At 55.2% G+C, this 19,537-nt stretch overlaps 5 protein-coding genes across 5 annotated transcripts; 4 read left to right on the forward strand and 1 right to left on the reverse strand.

Moving 5' to 3' along the window:
- Positions 1–2,959: 2,959 nt before the first annotated feature.
- INS49_001559 (uncharacterized protein) lies at positions 2,960–3,867 on the forward strand (the record flags this gene model as incomplete). The annotated part of the gene is made up of 2 exons (XM_043162384.1): positions 2,960–3,240; positions 3,321–3,867. The coding sequence occupies 2 exons, from the start codon at positions 2,960–2,962 to the stop codon at positions 3,865–3,867; spliced, it is 828 nt and encodes a 275-aa protein (XP_043030890.1).
- Positions 3,868–5,371: 1,504 nt separating this feature from the next.
- Positions 5,372–6,049, forward strand: INS49_001560 (uncharacterized protein; the record flags this gene model as incomplete). The annotated part of the gene is made up of 1 exon (XM_043162385.1): positions 5,372–6,049. The coding sequence occupies one exon, from the start codon at positions 5,372–5,374 to the stop codon at positions 6,047–6,049; it is 678 nt and encodes a 225-aa protein (XP_043030891.1).
- Positions 6,050–8,795: 2,746 nt separating this feature from the next.
- Positions 8,796–10,948, forward strand: INS49_001561 (uncharacterized protein; the record flags this gene model as incomplete). Its single annotated transcript, XM_043162386.1, has 4 exons — positions 8,796–8,870; positions 8,934–10,434; positions 10,489–10,621; positions 10,681–10,948. 4 exons carry the CDS (start codon positions 8,796–8,798, stop codon positions 10,946–10,948), a joined length of 1,977 nt encoding a protein of 658 aa, XP_043030892.1.
- Positions 10,949–12,058: 1,110 nt separating this feature from the next.
- INS49_001562 (uncharacterized protein) lies at positions 12,059–13,835 on the reverse strand (the record flags this gene model as incomplete). Its single annotated transcript, XM_043162387.1, has 2 exons — positions 12,059–13,641; positions 13,697–13,835. The coding sequence occupies 2 exons, from the start codon at positions 13,833–13,835 to the stop codon at positions 12,059–12,061; spliced, it is 1,722 nt and encodes a 573-aa protein (XP_043030893.1).
- Positions 13,836–14,197: 362 nt separating this feature from the next.
- INS49_001563 (uncharacterized protein) lies at positions 14,198–19,537 on the forward strand (the record flags this gene model as incomplete). The annotated part of the gene is made up of 5 exons (XM_043162388.1): positions 14,198–14,398; positions 14,456–14,977; positions 17,642–18,232; positions 18,298–18,423; positions 18,494–19,537. The coding sequence occupies 5 exons, from the start codon at positions 14,198–14,200 to the stop codon at positions 19,535–19,537; spliced, it is 2,484 nt and encodes an 827-aa protein (XP_043030894.1).

Here is a 19,537-nt window from a genome sequence, read left to right on the forward strand (position 1 = left end):
GTCGAGAATGAATTTCTGGAGTAACCAGCATATTATGTTTAAAAAAAATCATAGCCGAGGATGGGTGTCTTGTACGGCGGCTTTATGCTCCGCACCTGTCTTGACGAGGCTGTCGACTATCCCTACTCAGCCCAAAGCTGAGTCCCCCACCACACCACCCTGCTGTGGTCACCGGTATGGGTGATGCTCCCGATCCTGCAAGCCACGGGCGTTTATGCTGAGGTACAATAGGCCTCCGGCCTGCACTGAGTAAGCATAGAGGAAGATTTTGCTGCCACTGTAGGTGGTCCTGGACAAGCGATACAGGCAAGGAGGACTGCGAGCCAAGGAAATACACGGAGATAGAGACATATTGACAATGAAGCGATAGCTATGTCCCATTTCAGATACCGATGGTTAGATCATCAAAGTTGAAGTCGATATTCTGTTGGGTCGAATTCTTCCAGTCTTGAAATGATATACGATGTCTGGGGTGGCATGTGCTTGGGTGGGTGGTCAGCAATGCTGCGGGTGTCAACACCCTCCTGGTTAATAGCGCCTTTACCCTAGTTTTGCTGATCAACAGCACATCCCATGAAAGAATCCTGCACAAACCTGACAGATCCTTCGCTGTTATTGTGCTCACTTTCACCGAAGACACCCGATCGCACATGGTCTATGGCTGCAAGCAGGCTCGAGTGTGCTTTTAAGACGTTCCTAGGGTCGATGCAACGATTGTCACCTAGTGAGATCTGGTCAAGCCATTGAGAGGACTGATCCCTGGAACGCTAAGAAAAATCATGGCCTTTTCCTAGTGTCAAATCCTCATGACAAAGGTCCAAGTGCAGAGATCTTCTGAGGTGCACAGATCTGGCTTTTAAGCTTTCTAGTAGTGTGGGCGCCAATTTCAACTGACGGCGGCTAGTCCCGTGGTCTGACACATGTCTATCGAACGGCAAGGAGATTTTGGCGGTCAAGACTCAAGGACCTGTTACAACGGCTGTGCTCTGAAGCTTCTGTAGAGACACTCTGGAGGGCCGAGGGCAAGAGAACTGAACTTGGAAAGTGCGCGTTCGGTGGGAGTATCGAACTGAGTACCACATGTCATGTAGCCATATCCAAGAGGTTGTAGCCTGGTGCCTGTCCACTTCGACAACGTCAAAGTCGAATCACATAGACACCCAGCCGAGCAAGAATCAACTCAAGAGTGCGGGTCTCGCGGCCTGGGCAGCCAGAGCTCAGCACGATCTTGTCCATCGCCATCTGCCGTGGTTCGAAACGCACACCGAAATTGTAAGGCTAGATAGATGAAATTAGACGAGACGAGAGTGGTGCTTCGGCTGGGCCAAAAGAGATGATATATATATCGGTTCACAGACCCACCTGGGGCAATTGGGCGTGCTTGGTGGTTCCGGCGGATATTGCATCTGGGTGGCCCATCGTCCAGCAACGCGCTAGTGGATCTCAAATTCGCGATTTGTGGTTGCACTGGAGCTGTCTGTCTTTCTGCTGCTCAAGCGCCAAGCTACAGATGTTCGTGCGAGCGCATATGAAGGCATGACGTCTAACGGTGACATCGTTCAACCTACAGCTCTGCCACCAGTGGACAGATCTGCCGAGGTCAAAATATCGAAGCACGAGGTGGCACGCCGCCGACCAAACGCTTAGCAGATGACCTTGGGCAGCTTAGGATGGGGGCAGAGGCGCAAATCCCAACGTTGTTTCAATGATAGCTTGCGAGGCCAGGTAGGGGTGCCTTGAGTGGCACTTGAGGCGGCTAACCCCGCGTTTGACGTTTCTCAAGCTTCTCTGGCCCAGCGGTCCGAGGTTCCAAGGTTTCGACTCAGGCTAGCGCACACGTACCCTGGCGTTGGGGGTTGCGAGGGTTCTGGATGTCTGGCAGGAGGGGAGCTCTCAGCTGGGGCCGGTGGAGCGGGCGTGGAGCCGCAAGCCCCTGAGATCAGGGATGCTGGCGCTGGGCCCCGATTGTCTCTGCTTCTGCGACCGTTTGTCGGTTGCGGCGAGGCCTGGCATTGATGATCTCCCCGGTGGACGTGTCAACGTCTGTCTGTCTGTCTCGAGACGCCGACGACGGTTTATGCAAACACCCTGCCCTTACCCTACCCAGGAACCCCCGTGGCTGACAGACAGCTCTGCAAGCTCTCAAGCTCTCGACCGCCCTCGCCGTCGCCCTCACCACCGTTGACTGGGACAAGACACAACAGGTACTTTGCCCCTCCAGAATATGTCAAGTTTCCTCTCTGGACTGTGAGTCTGTCCTTGACCGCCTGGCACCCTCCTCTCCTGCTCCGCCCTGCCCTGCCACCGTACCTATGCATGCAAGCCATGTGCTTGTGTCTATGGATGCTCACCTGTGGAAGACGACGCAGTCCCATAAACTGGACGCGGACACAGACACAGACATAGATGCAGATGCAGATGCAGCCGTGCCGGACCGCGCCCAAGTCCTGGTGCCGTCAGACCTCGCCTAGCATCAGAGGTCACCGCCGGCACCTGTCACGAGCATGCATGCTACGCCCTACACCCTATGCCATATGCTGTGCCCTGCCCTGCCCTGTCCTGCCCTGCCCTGTCCTTGTCTTGGCGCTTGTTGCGCTCCATAGGCCTAGTCTGCCGCCACGTGCGTGTCCACCACATTCGTGCCCATCATGTCTTTTGTCCGCTACTCGAGGCGACTAGAAGAACCCCGTCCCGTCCTCCTCACCCCCCTGGCACTCGCTCATACATACGCTTGAATCACTCACCACTTGCATATCCGTCACTAATTATCCCTCATAGACGGTCACGAAGCAAGTCACGAGGACCATCAAAGAACGCTGGCCGTCCCGGGACACCAAAAGAGGCCATTCCTGCAGTACCGTCTCCCACACTAGAGCAGCAGCAGAGAGGACGCACCCTAGACAGCGTCCTGCCGCCGCTGCCCCCGTCAGACTCCCTCTCCAGGTCTGTCGGCGCCACGATGGCCTCAAGCTCCAACGGCGATGAGGCCCTCAAAGCTTACCACCTGCCCCACCCCCTACCGGCCTGGGTCAACCCGGCCTATGCCAAGCACATCGTCAAGGGCAACTTCATGACACTCAGCGCCCGGCCCAAGACGGTCGAGCAGGGCGAGTGGATTGCCCACCAGTGCGTAGAGCACTACCGCAACCTGTGGCACTTTGTCCGTGTCATATACGAGAAGGAGGAGAACGGCTCCAACATCTGCAACGCCACCACGTGCCCCAAGATGACTGCCGGCCCGTAAGTCCACACCTCACCCACTCTCATGGGAAGCCAGACGGCGGCTGTCATATGAGTGCCCACCGGCTAATCCTCACCAGCAACCACTCGTACACATGGCTAAACAGCCGCTACGAGCCCATCGAGCTGCCCGCCTTCGAGTACATGACCCTCATGCAGCGGTGGATATCGGGCAAGATCGACAACACAAAGGTGTTCCCCACGGACCCGGCGGGCGTGTCGTATGCGCTGAACCCGGCCCTGGGCTCGTCCCCCTCGCTGTCCAGCATCAGCGGCGACGGCGAGGACTGGGTGGGCCGCCGCAGCGGGTTCCCCAAGGAGTTCCTGTCCATCTGCCAGACCATCTTCCTGCAGATGTTCCGCGTCTACGCCCACCTGTACCACGCCCACTTCATCGAGCCCTTCTACCACCTCAACCTGGAGAAGCAGCTTAACAGCTGCTTCTCCCACTTCCTGCTGACCGCCACCAACCTCGACCTCCTGCGGCCCCACGAGCTCGAGCCCGTGCAGCCCCTCATCGACCTCTGGGCCGCCAACGGCACCTTCCCGCCCGAGTCCAAGGCCTACCAGATGGCGAACCTGGCCGCGGGTCAGACCCTGCTGGCCAAGGCTGGTGTTCAGCCATAATTGGGGGCGGCCAGGCCAGGGGATGGCCGCGGGGGCAAGTCCCGCCTCACCGGGTGAGACACAAAGCCCAGCTCGGTAGGAGAGGCAGGGACGGACAGAACGGAAACTGCCACCAAGGTACTATAGCACTCCTCAGTGGCGGGAATATACTGAGCACCTTTGCATGGTATTGTTGTAAGCAAAGAAAGCAAAAATTGCATGGCATTGCAAGTCTTGTTAGAATGTGAATTTTTACACTCTCGGGGGATAGGCGCACAATATCACCAACTGGCATGTCTTACTATCAACTTATTAGGTTGATCAATACAACCTGGTACTCGGGAATTGGTCAACAAGACCACCAGCTTCCTGCTCCTGCCTCGCAGACTGCGGTCTACCATGAGACCGTGCCATGTGCTCACATGCATTCCCTCTTGATCCAGTTCGAGCCCGCCGTCACTGGACCGGTCCATTCTACGGCGTAAGAAATCTGTCATGCTCGGCCCAACCCCCAAGCGCTTTGATAATAACCCACCCCACCTCTTCTAAACCCGTCCAAAAGCGCATCAAATTACACGGGGTTGACAGCCTCCGCTACACTGGTTTGAGAAAACATCCAGACGACGCCTGCCACTGAGACTAGCAAGCGCCCTCCACGTGAAGCAGCAAGTGAGGACGGAATCCTCTGACTGCTTTTCCCTCCTTTTCGAGTGCTTCGTGTATACCAAAAAAAAAAAAAAAAGGTTACACCAAAACCGCGAACGTCCGTACACACCCCGGGAAGCTTCCTTCTAAAACCGCAACGAAGCAAACACGCGACCCGGACGCCCGCACGCGAGTGGTCCCTGCTGTGCCCGCACAACCTTGGAATCACCACACCGATTGAGCTATCCAAAGACAGACATCCCCTAGGCGAGGATCCGCCGGGCAACGAAGCTCAGTAGCTCGTAGGCGATACAGCCGGCTCTCGTGCCCGTTAGGCGTAGTGCTTGATGGAAACCGGTTTCCCAGCAGATACACCCGCGGCATCGAGGCATGGAGGCATGCGCGCCGTGCCAGGAGCTAAAACTCATGACACAAGCCCGAACACCACTTAGCCGTGCCCTTAGCCCAGTATCAACTCCAGCGCACGCAATGGGCACCCATTACCAGCCAATGCTTGCGGCGAGGAAAGAAATGTGCGCCGCGCTAGGGGGGACCTTGCGGCCAGACTTGGGAGATGGTCTGCTGGACCTGACGATAAGTCGCAACACGTCCTGTCTAGGCAATCCATTTTGGGCAATTATACGCCGCTACCCCCTCTGATTGTCCTGAAATGCATGGCCCTCTTGGTCTCTGGCCATACTTCGAAACAACGAGCCTTTTCAAGACCCAACGCACTCACACTCACCTGAACAATCAATACTGTGAACCGCTTGCTTTCCCAATTTCTGGCCTTTGATTTAAGCCGACTCGAAGCAGAGATGTTCCAACATGGACATTTGTAACCGGTAGAATGTCGTCCAGAAATGATTCGGAACCAACAATGCCGCACTGGCGGCAACGACACGCAAAATCGAGATCCGCCGAGAGGCGAACCGTAGGAGATCGCTCGAGGCCAGCGAGCAACAGGCCGCAGCTGAGCGCGAGCGAGAATGGCAACACCTCCGAAACGAGCTCGATGAAATCAACAGAACGGGTCCCCGATCACCAATCATCATCCAAAGCCTGGACAGGAACGGCCGTCACGAACAGGATCAAGGTTTCCCTAACCTTCCCCAGGCAGAGGCCCCGGCTTGACGTGAGCGGCTCGGACGCACCTTCTCCAGAAGGCCCGGTTTCTACGGCAGGGGTGGCATTCAATCCCCCAGCCGGCGCTGAAAATGTCGGCGGATCAGACGCAGATGACGAGCTAGAGAAGTCAGATAAATTGGACAAGGTCGACAGCCCAGATGAGGACGGCGAAGCAGATGCATCAGATAACCCAAGCGCGACTTTCTGGGGAGTAAGATATGTATCGAAGAAGTATCTGGTTGAACAGGGCTTCATGGGAGTGGGAATATACTCCGCGATGTACCGAAGGAAGACGACTGACGCTCTGTACTTTCTGAGTAACCTCGGCGAGAGAATCTGGTTGACAGACGAGAATGGGGACGGCGTTCTCGCCCAAGACCAGGACATGGATCAGACAACCAAGTCATCCTCAGATGAGGCTGATCCATGAGACATCACGTGAGGGGAGGCTTGAACCCGGGGAGGTCACCCAACGAAAAGACCGTGCGACTCGCGGACTGCACTCAAGGAAAAATTCAATCGTTGCCAGGTTGCCTCTTTTGGAGGCCGCAGGCGTCAAGAAGTCCTCGAGGCAATGACGATGTCGTCGGGGATACCGGTTGACGGACGGACTGCGGTTTCTCGGACGTGGTGCGGACAGCCACCCCACGTGCCCGACCTTTGGTGGCTGTGCCGAAAGATTCCGCCATTATAAGCTTCCCGCGCCCAGGTCAGTGGCTTCTATCCAAAACAGGGGTAGGCCGAGGATGGGGTGGAACTATAGCAGAATAGACTCCTCGGATTAACAGGAACCACGGGGCTGTGCGTTTCAATTGGTCCTGACTTCTGCATGGTGAGAGAAGTCGAGATTGCAACATAAAATTCTCCAAGAAGTCGGCTCTATGAAGCACGTTCCGCGACAGATGATAGACACTTAAGGGTATCCTGGGAAGAGTTGGGAGGTAGAACAGAGGCCTTTTGTGGGCTTCAAACGCTGCACTAGACCAGGATCGCGTTGTGGGCAATGAACTTGATGAGATGTCGAACAGTCCTGGGACAGGGAAGCATCAATGGTAAAAGACAGAAAAGATAAGAATGTGTCATGGTCAAAAATGTGATCCCAGGAGTTGATTCTACGAAGTCTTTGCTACGGTGCGGTTGAGTGATTGTATGCCTGTGGCAGTACAGCATCAAGATGGAGTGTTTGAGGCGCCGTGGCTTAGCAGCTCGGGCAGTCCCCGTGGGGATGGAGGTTTCTGCAAGCTGTGCCGTAGCAGTGGGATGTATTCGAATGGGACCTTGTCATTGAATCGTCATCGCATGCAGTGACTCGGGGCGAGTAGCGGATAGCTAATGGGAGGGGACGGGCTTGTATGGACGTCGCTGTGTGGCTGTCTGGCTGTCTGTGCTATTTGCTGTGAGCTGTAGCTGTCCCTGTACTGAATACCTAGGTACTGAGCCCTGCTGTCGTTTGCCGAGATGATAGATGGGTCGAGTCGCAGCGAATCTGAGGGCGTGGCCCATTGGGATTGGCCTTGGGTCCATTGTGCCCTGCTTGGGGACGATCGCCGAGTATCTTTCGAGGACCAAGGCCTCGGACAAGGCCGAGTGAAAATTCGTCACTGGAGGCTTTGGTGCTGAGGCATCGGATCTGGTATCAGATCGCGCAGCATTGGAACGTCACATTGCGGTTGGGTTGCGAACTGGCGAGATGCTGGCATCCGGCGATATCGCGGTGAGAGAAAGACAGATTGGGAAGTGAATGTCGAGAGGGACCAGCTGTGGTCAGCTGTGGTGTAGGGAAGCCGTCAAACTCAGAAAGTGCCGAGTGGGGTTGGGGGAAGGAGGCATCCGGGTGTGAGTGGCCAGCAGCCAATGGCCGACCAACTCTACCTGGCCCCTTTCCTCCTGCCTTCCCTGCCACGGCACGCCCCACAGGGAGATGCCAACCTCGTCGTTGCGTCCTCACACCAGTCCATCGTGCAGCAAGTCGCGCAGTCGTGCGGCCCTGCCGTCCAAGCGGTGCTGTGGCACAGACCAGGTTACCTCACACCAACACCAACCGCAGCGGCAGCGGCAGCAGCAGCAGTACTGTCTAGGTAGATAGACACATGCTCTTGATGCTGCACCACTACCCCCCAAGGTTTCTTCCCGGGTCCCAACTCAGATCACCATCGTCGATCCTATAGACATAATAGTCGTCGTTGCGGCACCTCCCCGACTCCTCAAACAAACGCCTCAAAACCCACCCGCCTACTAAGCACCCAGGCTCGCCCAGCTCCGCTCATCCTCTCGCTTGTGCCCATCTACGCTACAGTTATCCACCCGGCCACCTAAAATAAGCACCGCCTAGGGATACAGCTACTCATTCGCCCGCTCGGAGGCTGAACCCACCACGAGAGCCCAGCGTCAGAAGCGTGGCACACTTGCTGCACACTGGTGTTGGCACTGGCCTGGCCTGCCTGCACTGGGCTGCTGCACAAGCACCAGGGCCACCCATCGTTGGATCCCAGCTTTCCGGCACCCCGATTGCCCACCCGCCCACTGCCCGTGAAGCCAATCCAATCCAATCCAGTCGAGTCCAATTGACCGACTGACCGGCCAGCCGACCCAATCTCACCTCGTCCCATCTCTCCCTCTTTGGTTCGGTTCACCTTCGCCTCAAATCCTGCTTCCACCCTCTTGCAACTTTCATCCGTCATCGACCCTCTCGACCATGAGGGGCCGAACACACCGAACCACACCTCTTGCATCCTCCACCGTCACCCAGTGACAACCCTATCAGCTTCTGCAGCCGTCCCGCCGCTGCTGCGCCCCGGCCGAGACGACGACCAACGACGAGAAGCAGTCTGGTCCTGCCAGCCACCGTCGATTCGGGTTATGAGGGCCTAAACCCCATTGGCAGTCGGTACCGTTGACGGCGTCGTCTTGTCGCCTTCGTCGTCGTTCAGCCTCATTCTTCTCCCGAGCTGGGCCCTGCGGATCGACTCCAACCTCATCTCACCCCGTCCCGTCTCTCGGCCTCACAGCTGCGCCACCCCCGGCCAATCAGCCTCACTTGCCAGAGACATTGATTCACTTCTCTCTTGGCGCCCTCAGCACTCATCCAGGCCTCAGGAGATCGACATCGATTTTCAGCTTCACCATCGCCCTCTCCTGACATGTCGCCGTCGCCAATCACCCGCGGCCATGTCATCATGGCTCGCGACGAGTCGCCTGGCACCATCGCCGGTGCCACCGTCGGCGCTGTTGCCGCCATCATCCTCATGCTCGTCTGTAGTTTGCCATTCATATTAAAATCAAGGAGAAAACGACGACTGCGAAAACGCCAACAGCAAGATGCTCTGCGACCCGGGATGGGCGTCGCCCCAATGCGTTCGCGACCAGTCTCCCAGACTTTCTCCCAGTATCCCGCCAACCGACTCTCCCAAGGCCGTATAGCCTCCACCGCGGGCACCTTGTCCGATCGCGACTCACAAATCGGTAAAGAATACGGCCCAGATGGGATCGTGTATCATCATGCACCCCCTCCACCGCCTACCGTTGCCCGCCACTCGACGATGCTCTCGTGCTCCCCCGCTCCCAGCGTACCCTCCCTGGCCGACGCAGTTGCGGTTGTCAGCCGAAATGCCTCTCCGGCCGTTGCTCAGGGGCCATTTACACCCCCGCCAGAGGGAAAGCCAGACCGAAGTGGAACTTTTGGGACCTTGACCACAGAGCCCGAATCTCTGTCACGATCAGCCACGGGCAGTCTACACGGGTCACAGTCGACGAAGGGAGGCGTCTTTCGCAAATTAAGTTCCAAAGTCTTCGCACGGGGAAGCACGAGATCAAGCGGGAGCGAGTCTCGTGGCACAGGACCCAGGTTATCTGATATGGAACTCGACGACGACCGCACTGAAACCACGCCCGCTGTGCCATATTTGCGCGACGATAAACCCCCAGGAGGAGGAGCAGCCGATGAGTATTACACCCAGGCGGCAGCAGACTACTACGCGGGAGCTGTCGCACCTCTGTCGCCGCCGGAAGAGAACAAACTGCCGACGCCTGGCCCTGGCTCAGAATTCATCCATATGATTGGGATCTCGGGGGCTTCTATAGTGGAATCGCTCATGCCACAGACTGGTAAGAAACAACTTGGAAGTCCATTTAATGCTGCCGGAGCCCCGCCGAGTCCCACCTCGCCTCAAGTCAAGCAAGAAGAGTTGAGCAGTGAAGAGGGCGAGCGGGCAAGGTCACTGGAGGCCCAAAGTGACACCCTGTCTCCGCCACCCGGCAGAGGCCTCCCCGTCGACTCCAGCCCAAAGCGGTTCGAGCCTCCACCCAGCCCATACCGCCCTGCGCCTGGCACAGTCAACCCGATGGATATGATGAAACCGACGACTGCCGCCGAACAGGCTGCCTGGGTAGATACGGAACTTTGGAAACTTGAAAATTCGCCTCCACCTCAACTTGATAACACACCTCCCCCATCCGAACCGTCCCCTCCCTCACAAACCGAATACTACTCGCCATCTCAGTCACCACCTCCCCAGCAAGCCCAGGCCGAACAACCTCCAACCCAACCTGATCGTCCGCATTTCCAAGCCGTTGTGCGGCACCCGACTCAGATGGACGTGACCACCAACGGGCAAGCTGTGCCCCAAACCGATGAGCAAGTCGTCACAGACATCTCCGACACCTCGTCGCCTGGATTCGACCAATATACATACGGTCCATCCCCTTCGAACCACACCTCTCCCGAGACACGCTTCACGGGGTCAAACTATACCGCCTCTCCCTCGCCACGATCATCAATGTCAAACCGCCCCTCAAGTACCTTCGAACCGACCACAGGTAATGTACCGTTGGAATCAAGGACGTCGCTGCAGTCGACTAACACATGCGAAGAATACTTGGAGACAACCATCAGCGGCCAGTCGCAAGGCTCTACATCGGAAGACAGAACTTCAGCGTCGCCCAAGCCCACGTCATTCGCATGTGAGATTTGTGGAAGCAAGTTTGACCAGGTGCACAAGTTGAAGTATGCCCTCTATGACCCTCCGGTCCATCTCGTGTCCGTATGCTTACTGTAACCCACAGCCATCACAAACGTTACCACGAACGACCGCACCAATGCCCGCAGTGTGACAAGCGGTTCGGCACGAAAACACATCTCGACCGGCACATCAACGACAAGCATAACAAGACACGAAAGTACCACTGCACGGTGACCGGGTGCGCTTACTCAAAACAAGGAGGTGGAAAGTCATTTCCGAGAAAGGATAATTGGCGAAGACACATGCAAAACAAGCATCAACAGCCCAACCCTCCCGAGCCAGTGGAAGAGGATGCCGTCATGACAGGATAAGCAGAGGAAGGCCCGCAACACAATGCCACAACTTTACGATCATCCGCAGTCACAGCCGCCATATCATATGTCTTGGCTCCACCAGAGCCGGATTCATCCAGGCGTTGCGAACTCTTGAAGAGATTTGTAAACAGGGGATCTAGCAGCTGTCAGCCATTTCAGGGCATCCTACACCGGCGGGCCTATTCCTAGGCTCGCTGTGCCACTGGGGAGGCCAAGGGGTCCGGTCCCAATGGCATGCAAAGCGGTCCCTTTCTAAGAGTGATATGGCGGCGTCATCGCCAGCAGTCGAAGCTCTTCAGAAACAGTTGTGACTGCTCCTCACTGACATCCTCCGGATGACGCAGGATGGTGGTCATGTTTCAGCATGCCAACAAGCAAGATGTCTTTTATCGTGATTCGCGGCTTGAGCTGGATCAGGTTTGCCGTAGGGCAATGAGCGTCCGATTCAGCCTGTGCAGCCCTCGAGCCCGAATATTTCACGCTCGTTCCGCCGTTGGCAATGTACGAAAGTGGGACCTTGTTGTACGAGCATGGGAGCTGAACATGGCAGGAAGAAGAGAAACTGTCCCTTGCGACGTGTCTCAAATTACAGTAAAATTACCACTGGAAATTAGGCGAGTGAAGGGCACCAGGCAGGTGGAAACAGCACATGTGCCCTGCTTTACTGAGACTACAACAGCGAACAAAAAGGAATCAAGCGATGTAATTGTCACAGCTTTAGGTGGCACCTGGATATCAAGTCTTAATTGTTGAGTGAATTATGTGTCCGTGTGCCAAACACCCGGGCTATTCGTACGTCAGATGGCTGGGGTCAGTTGTCCCCATTCTACAGAATCGGCCGCATCACACCTACATATGCCAAATACTGTAAGCCGGAGGTATACTCCCATCTTTGCAAAGATCTAATCGTTTTATTCAACCGAGTCCTCTAATGTGCTTATGCGTACATGCAAGCTCACCACGCGGGGGTCTCGCTCATCATAAACCTCGTCTCGGGGCTAAAGTCTATATGGGCATCCATCCAATACTTGGTGCCGATGAGGCCATCGTGAGGTGCCGACTGCCCTGCCCTCTTTTTTCTCTTCGTTTCTTTCTCCTGCACCGTCCTTAGGCGGACAGCGTTCCCCTCACACCACCCTTTGCGCCGACCTCCCTGGTCTGGATCGTGACGCTCAGGTCCGCCAGGACACTTATCGTGACCTCGACCTTGCTGCCCTTCTTGACGCCGCGGATGGCGGCCTCGGCGAGCGTGGACCCGATCTTCCACAACTTCTCGCGCTTCTCGTCGTCCTCGTCCTCATCGTCGTCAAAGTCGCTGTCGTCCTCGTCATCCGCGTCCTTCTTGTCCTCGCCGTTCTCCTTAGCCTTGGGCTCTGGCTTGGTGACGTGGATGTGCGTGTTGCCCTCGGCGATCTTGACGAACACGTCGCCGCCGTCCTTGGGCGCGCTGACGTGCACGGTCCTCCGCGCCGGCACGGCCGTCTCGGGCACGATCACAGGCGTGAAGACCTCCTCAGAACCGTCGTCCGACAGGGCGACGACGCCAATGGCGTTGGTGACGTGCGCGACGGTGGTTACGGCGGCGTGGGTGCTCTGCTGCACGTCCTCGGTCTCGAACTCCTGGATCAGGGAGGCCTGCAGCGCGGCGCCGCGGGCCTGCAGCTCGGAGGGGTTGATGGCTGTCGGGGTGGTGGAGGGGGCGAGGACCGTTGTCGATTCCGGGAAGATGCTGCTCAGGTTCGCGGCGATGCGGGGGGTGTGCGCGGTGCCGCCAGACAGGATGATCTCGTCGACGTCCAGGACGTCCAGGCCGGCCTTCTTGACTGCGCCCTCAACAAGACGGTTGAAGCCCTCGAAGACGGATCGGGCAACCATCTCGTAGCGCAGCCTGTTGATGGTGGAGGCGAAGTCGAATCCGTCCACCAGCGACTCGACGCTGAAGCTTGCGTTGGTTCCCAGACTCAATGCCTTCTTGGTGATCTCGGCCTCGTACTTCAGCTTAGCGAGCGACCGGGCGTTCTCGCGAGGGTCCTTCTTGTGCTTCTTGATGAATTCCTTTGCGAAGTGGTCCATCAGCACCTTATCCAGTGCAAATCCAGCAAACTCGTAGTCGTGGGCAGTAGCCAGGATCGTGTACATGCCCCCGCGGCTCGCGACAACTGTGACATCGGAGCGGGTGCCGCCCAGGTCTGCCACCACAACGATCTTGTCCGTGACCTCAGGGGCGTCGGGGCGACCGTCGTAGGCGAGGACGGATGCGACAGGCTCGGAGATAAGCTGCAGGACCTCGAGGTCGGCGTCGTTGGCGGCCTTGACGAAGGCGGCCTTCTGGGCATCTGTGAAGTTTGTGGGAACGGTGACGACAGCGGAGGTCACCTTCTTGCCGAGATAGTCGGAGGCAGAGCCGATGAGGCGGCGCAGGTAGCGAGTCGTGACCTCGGAAACGGTCACTTTAGACGGGGTCTCCTCGCCTTCCTTGTCCTTAACCTCGAAAGCGACGGTGCTGCCAGATTCTTGGGGGTGGGAAGAAGCGTGGTTGTGGGTTGGGTCGATGGACTTGAAGTCTTTTCCTAGGAAGTCCTTGAAGTATGCGACAGTGTTGTTGGGGTTCCTGACCAGGAAGCTCTTTGCTTGACCGCCATAGTACTCGTCGCCGTCGACGTAGGATAATATTGTGGGGATTTGTCGGTCTGCAGAAGCGCTGTTAGCATAATTCACAGCTTGCCATTGCCCTTTCACACTCACCTCCATCTTCATTTGCAATGACCTCTGCCTTGTCGTCGATCGTGTATGCAATAGAGCTGTTGGAGTTGCCGAAGGTGATACCGATAGCAACACGGTCGCCCGGCTGAGGGCTGGGCCCAGTAACTCCGTTCTCACTCATCTGGGCGACTGTAAAATGAAGATTTGGGGAGAAATTTTCAGCAAAGAGGGCTTCGGGATGCGAGTCTAAAAGAATCACAAGGCTGAGCAGTTAAGACGATAGTTGATGGTGGGGTTGGACTCTTCAAGCTGCGAATCTGACCGAATTTTTTTGGCTGCTAAGAAATTCTGGCGAGTCCCTTGCCCAAGTCTGGGACCCCCTGTCCCCTGCACGTCCATGTCGGTACGTACCTTTCCCTGATAGCGATAAGAATCAACGTCACCGGCAGGCAGTTGAATTTCTGAGGAACGGCCCCTCCATCATCGTCTACATCGATCTTCTTGCAACTGGGGGTTGAATCCGCAACATCAGGCACCAAGAAGATGTCGTCAGCAGAGGCACCTGTTGTCCTTCCAGGGGACACAATAGACCCCTCACATATCCCTTCACATCCCAAGAAAGCACTGCAACTGGGTCCTGGACTGCGGCACATTCCACCAAGCACCATCCTGCCCACCGTCGCGGGGCAGCTCGTCACAGACAGGAGGAAGAATTCATTATGGGTTGAATTTAATGGTGGCAGAGTAAGCACACAATCTGCAGTATCAAATTCGTGATAGCTAACCATCGGTGTACCGTAGTACGTGCCCTCACAAGGCGACCTCGTAATCGGCCAGGTCCACCACGGCGCTGCCGACTTCTACTACGTCCAACTCACACCTCACACCTCCAACGCCCTCCTGCCCGTCCTCGCCTTCGAGATGGCCACCAAAAAAACACGGCCACAACTTGCAAACGGGCAGCTGGTCTACGCACGAGTGTCACTGGCCAACAAGCACATGGACGCCGAGCTGGAATGCGTCAACCCCGCGACCGGCAAGGCAGATGGACTAGGTCCCTTAGCCGGCGGCATGCTGTTCACTGTGTCACTGGGCTTTGCAAGGAGGCTTTTGATGCCCAAGAGTACCACCGATGGGGGTGTTGTGGTGCTCGAAGAGCTCGGCACCATGGGACTTGGCTTTGAGATCGCAGCGGGCAGGAACGGCAGGGTATGGGTGAACAGCGAGGCTGTGAGATCGATCTTGGTGGTTGGGAGGGCACTCAAGGAGACCGATGATGGTCGCCTGGACGTGGATGCCCAAAGGAAGTTGGTGAAGAAGCTGGTCAGAGAGACCGTCTAGGGAAGCGATCATTGAGATGCTGAGATGGTGTCCTTCAAATCGAAGGGATGTGGATCATCTTAGACATCCAGCGCAGTTTTGACAAATCTCATGACATCCAGATGCCTCAAGATGGCGTGGGAAATGGAGCCGGCGCAAGGAACTTTGTTGTTCTGCAAGCAACGGAAGGGATTACGGCCCAGGGCTACCTACCACTCGACTTGACTCTCCTGCCCTGGTCAATCTAATGTCAGAAATGGAATAGATGAGGCAAAGATACCCGGAATATGCTGATAATGGCAATGAGGCAAGGAGTTGACGGCAGTGTGAAGGCGAGGAGTCTCAAAATTTAAAGGCGATCTGACTTTGACACAGTCTAGAAGATTCTCACAAGGTTGCACAGCGGGAATCATTCTTCATCTGTGGCTGATGAGATCAGGGGTTGATGGTAGGGCTGGACGACTGCGTTATCGTCGCAATCAAGATCATGAACACATCGTAACATCGCAACCCAAGCCACCGTCAATCAAATATATGCGAGCATTTGGCCAGCATGAATCAAGCTCAGGTAATAAGCCCAGGCTCTTTTTGGTCGGTTACTTACAGAATGTGTGGCTGCTAGATGAACCTCACGATTAGAGTCGCAAGAGTGCGGCACAGCGTTCTATATGTCTTGGGATCAAGGTCTTGATGTTGGTTCAGCTTCAGCGTCTCACACACTGCCAACTGCAAGGTAGTTGACATTCTCCAGAGAAATGGTTGTGCCACGCCAGTTCCTGATAATATTCAACTCAGCAGCGCATTTACCCTTTGTCGTTGAATTTGAAATCAGAGATTCGCACCTGTAAAAACTGAGGGTACACCAGTACATCAACTTCCACCATAGCCATAGCCAATCAAAGCACATCACCCAGGCCTAATTCGCATGGTAGGATACTTTTGGCAGAGCGACATCAGGCTTTAAACAAGATTTCACCTTACATTGAACAGAAGAGAAAAAAGATTGATGCGGTTGCCCCTGGACCGTACACAAGTGCTAGTATTACACAAGCAATTCCTCCCGCTCCAATGACATACACACGCACATATATACACTCGTAACAATCATCTTGTCACGAGCCGTGGTCCGCTGCTGTGGTGCTCTATCACATACCAAGGAAGTGTTCTATTTCATTGCAGATGTCAAGAGAATAGTCAAGCTGCTCTACACGTCACCTTGACTTCAAAGTGATTACTAAGCCTACCTCCTGGCTAGGACAGCATGAAGAATATCTGTTTACAATACATCAACACGACGCTTCGAGCAACTTGGCAGGCTCAACGCTACTATTTGACCCTTCTTGGAGCTTGAATTAATGCTCTTGGAGCTACAAGAAAGACTTGAAGGGATAGACCGCATCAATCGCCTTGGTTGAAAGTCTTATTTTGTGACGGCGATTCCACCATTTCCATCCAATGCGCTCACCCACTGGTACATGTGCATTTTTCTGCAGCATTATTTCTGCCACAACAATTTAGCTGCACATCCGCAATGGAACTTAAAGCAATCAGACTACAATCCTCAATCTCCCCTATCTCTCCAGGTGCTGAGAGCATCCGGAATTTAGAGTGAAAACAATCAAAAGACATGTAGCCCGCTTATGGTTCTTACATTCCATGAGGCTTAGTAAGTACCTGGGGGACTTCTATAAGTTGAACCTATCATACTTGCCATTTGAACACTCGCCCAAGTCAACGAATTAGCACCTATTCAAATAGATGATGTTTCCCAGCTGTTGTCCAGCCGTTCATTAACTAGTAACATATTGTATTTGCCCTGAGAAGTAGCATCTCTGCCGGCATAGATTGTACTCTTGTTTGGTTCACTTCAGGAAAGTCTTAGTATGCCAGCGTAGTAGATGGCAAGATTATCAATAGAGAGTAAGTGACAACATCCAATCACGACAGGTGATGACATCCTTAGATATTCCATTTCATTAATGGGCTCCATGCGCATTATCAGCTGGCCGACTAGGTAATAAGTTAATAGGACACCCACGTCCTCCCACTTTCCCACCCCGCCCCGGGCTTTTGCAAACGAGGTCACCGTGTCTTTCAGGTTGTAGTGTGAATACAGATGGCATGTGATTGCGTCGTTGAAGTGATTCACGAAGCTGTGGCCGGCTCTTCCTGGCACTGTTTTCACTGTATACGCCCACGTCGTAAGTAAATGGTCTAGCCCTAAAGGTCAACTGTCGACGAAAAGGGATATTTCCCTTGATGTGTTCAAGAAAAGTACTTGCCTGCCGTCTACTACCTCGTGTTGACCTTACCGTATCAGGAAGTCGTTTGTCCGACGACAGCAACGCTTCTAAGCCCCTCCACCGTCTGCTCAACCCACGATCAGTGACGAGGCTGCCCCTGATCTTTAAGCATGTGATCGAGCAAACGAAATAGCTTCCGTCCTGTTATCCTGTCGTCCCTTCACTTTTAGTCTTATCTACCTTACGTCAGCCGTGGCTTCGACGGCCCTGAATTATCAACTTCTTCCCAACTTCTTCCTCGATCGTTGAATCACTCTCCCTAACCTGAACCAACCTCGAGTTGCCGTTCAATCTTGAATCATCGCTCAACCTCAAGTCGTTCTGAAGCTCTCGCCTTGCGACAAACTTGTTTTCTACAGCTCAGGTAGACAAGACCTACTTCGTCGTGTTCTACTCTGACTTTGACCTCTACTTTGACTTCTACTACTATACCTTCTCCTGCGACTTCTTCTACTACGAATCACTTTCTCAATACCTCAACTACTACTTGCGTGCCTACTCATCAAGGACCATGGCCTTTTTCACAATGGCGAGTGTCCCAGCCCAAGGCCAGCCCGGCCAGCCAACACAACAACAGGCCCTTCAAGCGCGGCTCGACGATCCCCTCGTCTCAGAGGACTTTCGTGGCGAGATTCGTGACATCAACGACTACTTCACTCTCTCGGCTCTCTTTGCGGCACAGCGAAAGGAAGGCCACGACATCGCACCACTCTCTCAGGACCCCGACAAGAACTTCCCAGACAATGACCCCGCCAAGCAGAAGCAGCTGGTTGGCCGTCTCTTCGATGCCATGAGAAACCAGATAGACATTTTGGACGGAACTGTCAAGAAAGACGCAAGCAAGCAGGTCATTCGCGACGAGAACGGCGAGCCTGTTCGGAGGGAGAGCGGTACTGCTCGTCGGATGCGAGATGAGCCAAATGTTCGTCTGGAGTTGCTGGCTTGGGGTCTTTTGGTAAGTCGGAATGTCTCCTGGCATCAACTGGCATTTCTACGTGACTAACAATGTTCTAATTGCAGCTTGGGATCCGAGATGCCCAGCTGGGTGCGTGCTACGCACTGAAGTGGACATGGGATCGCAACTTCGAGTATCAGCACTTCGATAGCTTCATTGACCGATTCAACGCCGTCCTTGACTCAATCAAAGTCAGTGCAGTTGCTTCAGACTATTTCTAAATCCTGCGTGCTAGTTCTGTTGCTAACAAACCTGGAACAGGTCTCGAAGAAGGCCGCGGCAGACCTCATGGAGCCCTCGTGGACCTGCAGGCTGGCAAATGCTCCAGAGCACGAAGTCCAGAGAAAGAAGGGCAACATGCGGGGCAACAAGAAGAAACAGACTCTCCTCGAGGAAGCTGCTGCCAAGAGGAAGCGAGATCGCGAGGAGCAAGAGGGCCAGGAGGACGACGAGGAAAAGCACGAGGCGGCCTCGCACAATACTCCAGGCACGCCAGGCACGCCCGCTATTCCAGTCACTCCAGCGCCTCGATCAATTCGAAAGACGGCCCCGCGTAATGCCAGAAAGCAGCCAAAGCGATCTGCCACCGACACACCTCGTCGCGCGGCTGCCGCTACCCAACCCGCAGCAGGTCAACCTTCGGAACAATCCAGCACGCTCGCAACTCCTCAAGTTGAAGTCTACACACAACAGACTGAGGTCGCCCCACAGACGGCCGCGAACAACTTTCACCCCAACGTTGAGCTGGCACCAGAGGTCAACTATGCTGATCAATTCTTTGGGCCGGCAAACGGCTGGACTCCATCCGTCGGTGCGACCGCCTTTCCTTCGGCACAACCGCAGACCACCTCAGTCTCTTTCCAGGGTCCACCGCAGGGTTTCGATCTTCATCAGCCCGGTCACTCTCAGCAAATCTTCTCCCAGAACCCCTCTGGCCAGGCTTTCAACTTCACCGCGCCAACCCCTGGAAACCCTCTGCTACCAGCTTACGGAAACAACAACCAGTTTCTGCCCCAGGCCAATACCTTCGGCACTCGGTTCACCCCGGAGGCAATCTCATCTCCTGGCTTCGTACCGAGCCTGAACACCACCCCGAGCCACATCTCCACGGCTCCGACCACACCATTCAACCCTCCTGATACTCCATTCTCCAGCGCACCACAGACGCCTTGGTCATCTTACACCCCTGAGTTCACATCTCCACAGAACCTCGGGTCAGCACCGGACAACCAGCAGTTCGCCGGTGCGTGGGACGCACAGATGTCTTTCTGGGAGGACGTCAATGCTCAGGGCAACCTCATGTGA

This window comes from Diaporthe citri (assembly GCF_014595645.1).
Source record: "Diaporthe citri strain NFHF-8-4 chromosome Unknown scaffold_1, whole genome shotgun sequence".
NCBI classification, from domain to species: Eukaryota; Fungi; Ascomycota; class Sordariomycetes; order Diaporthales; family Diaporthaceae; genus Diaporthe; species Diaporthe citri.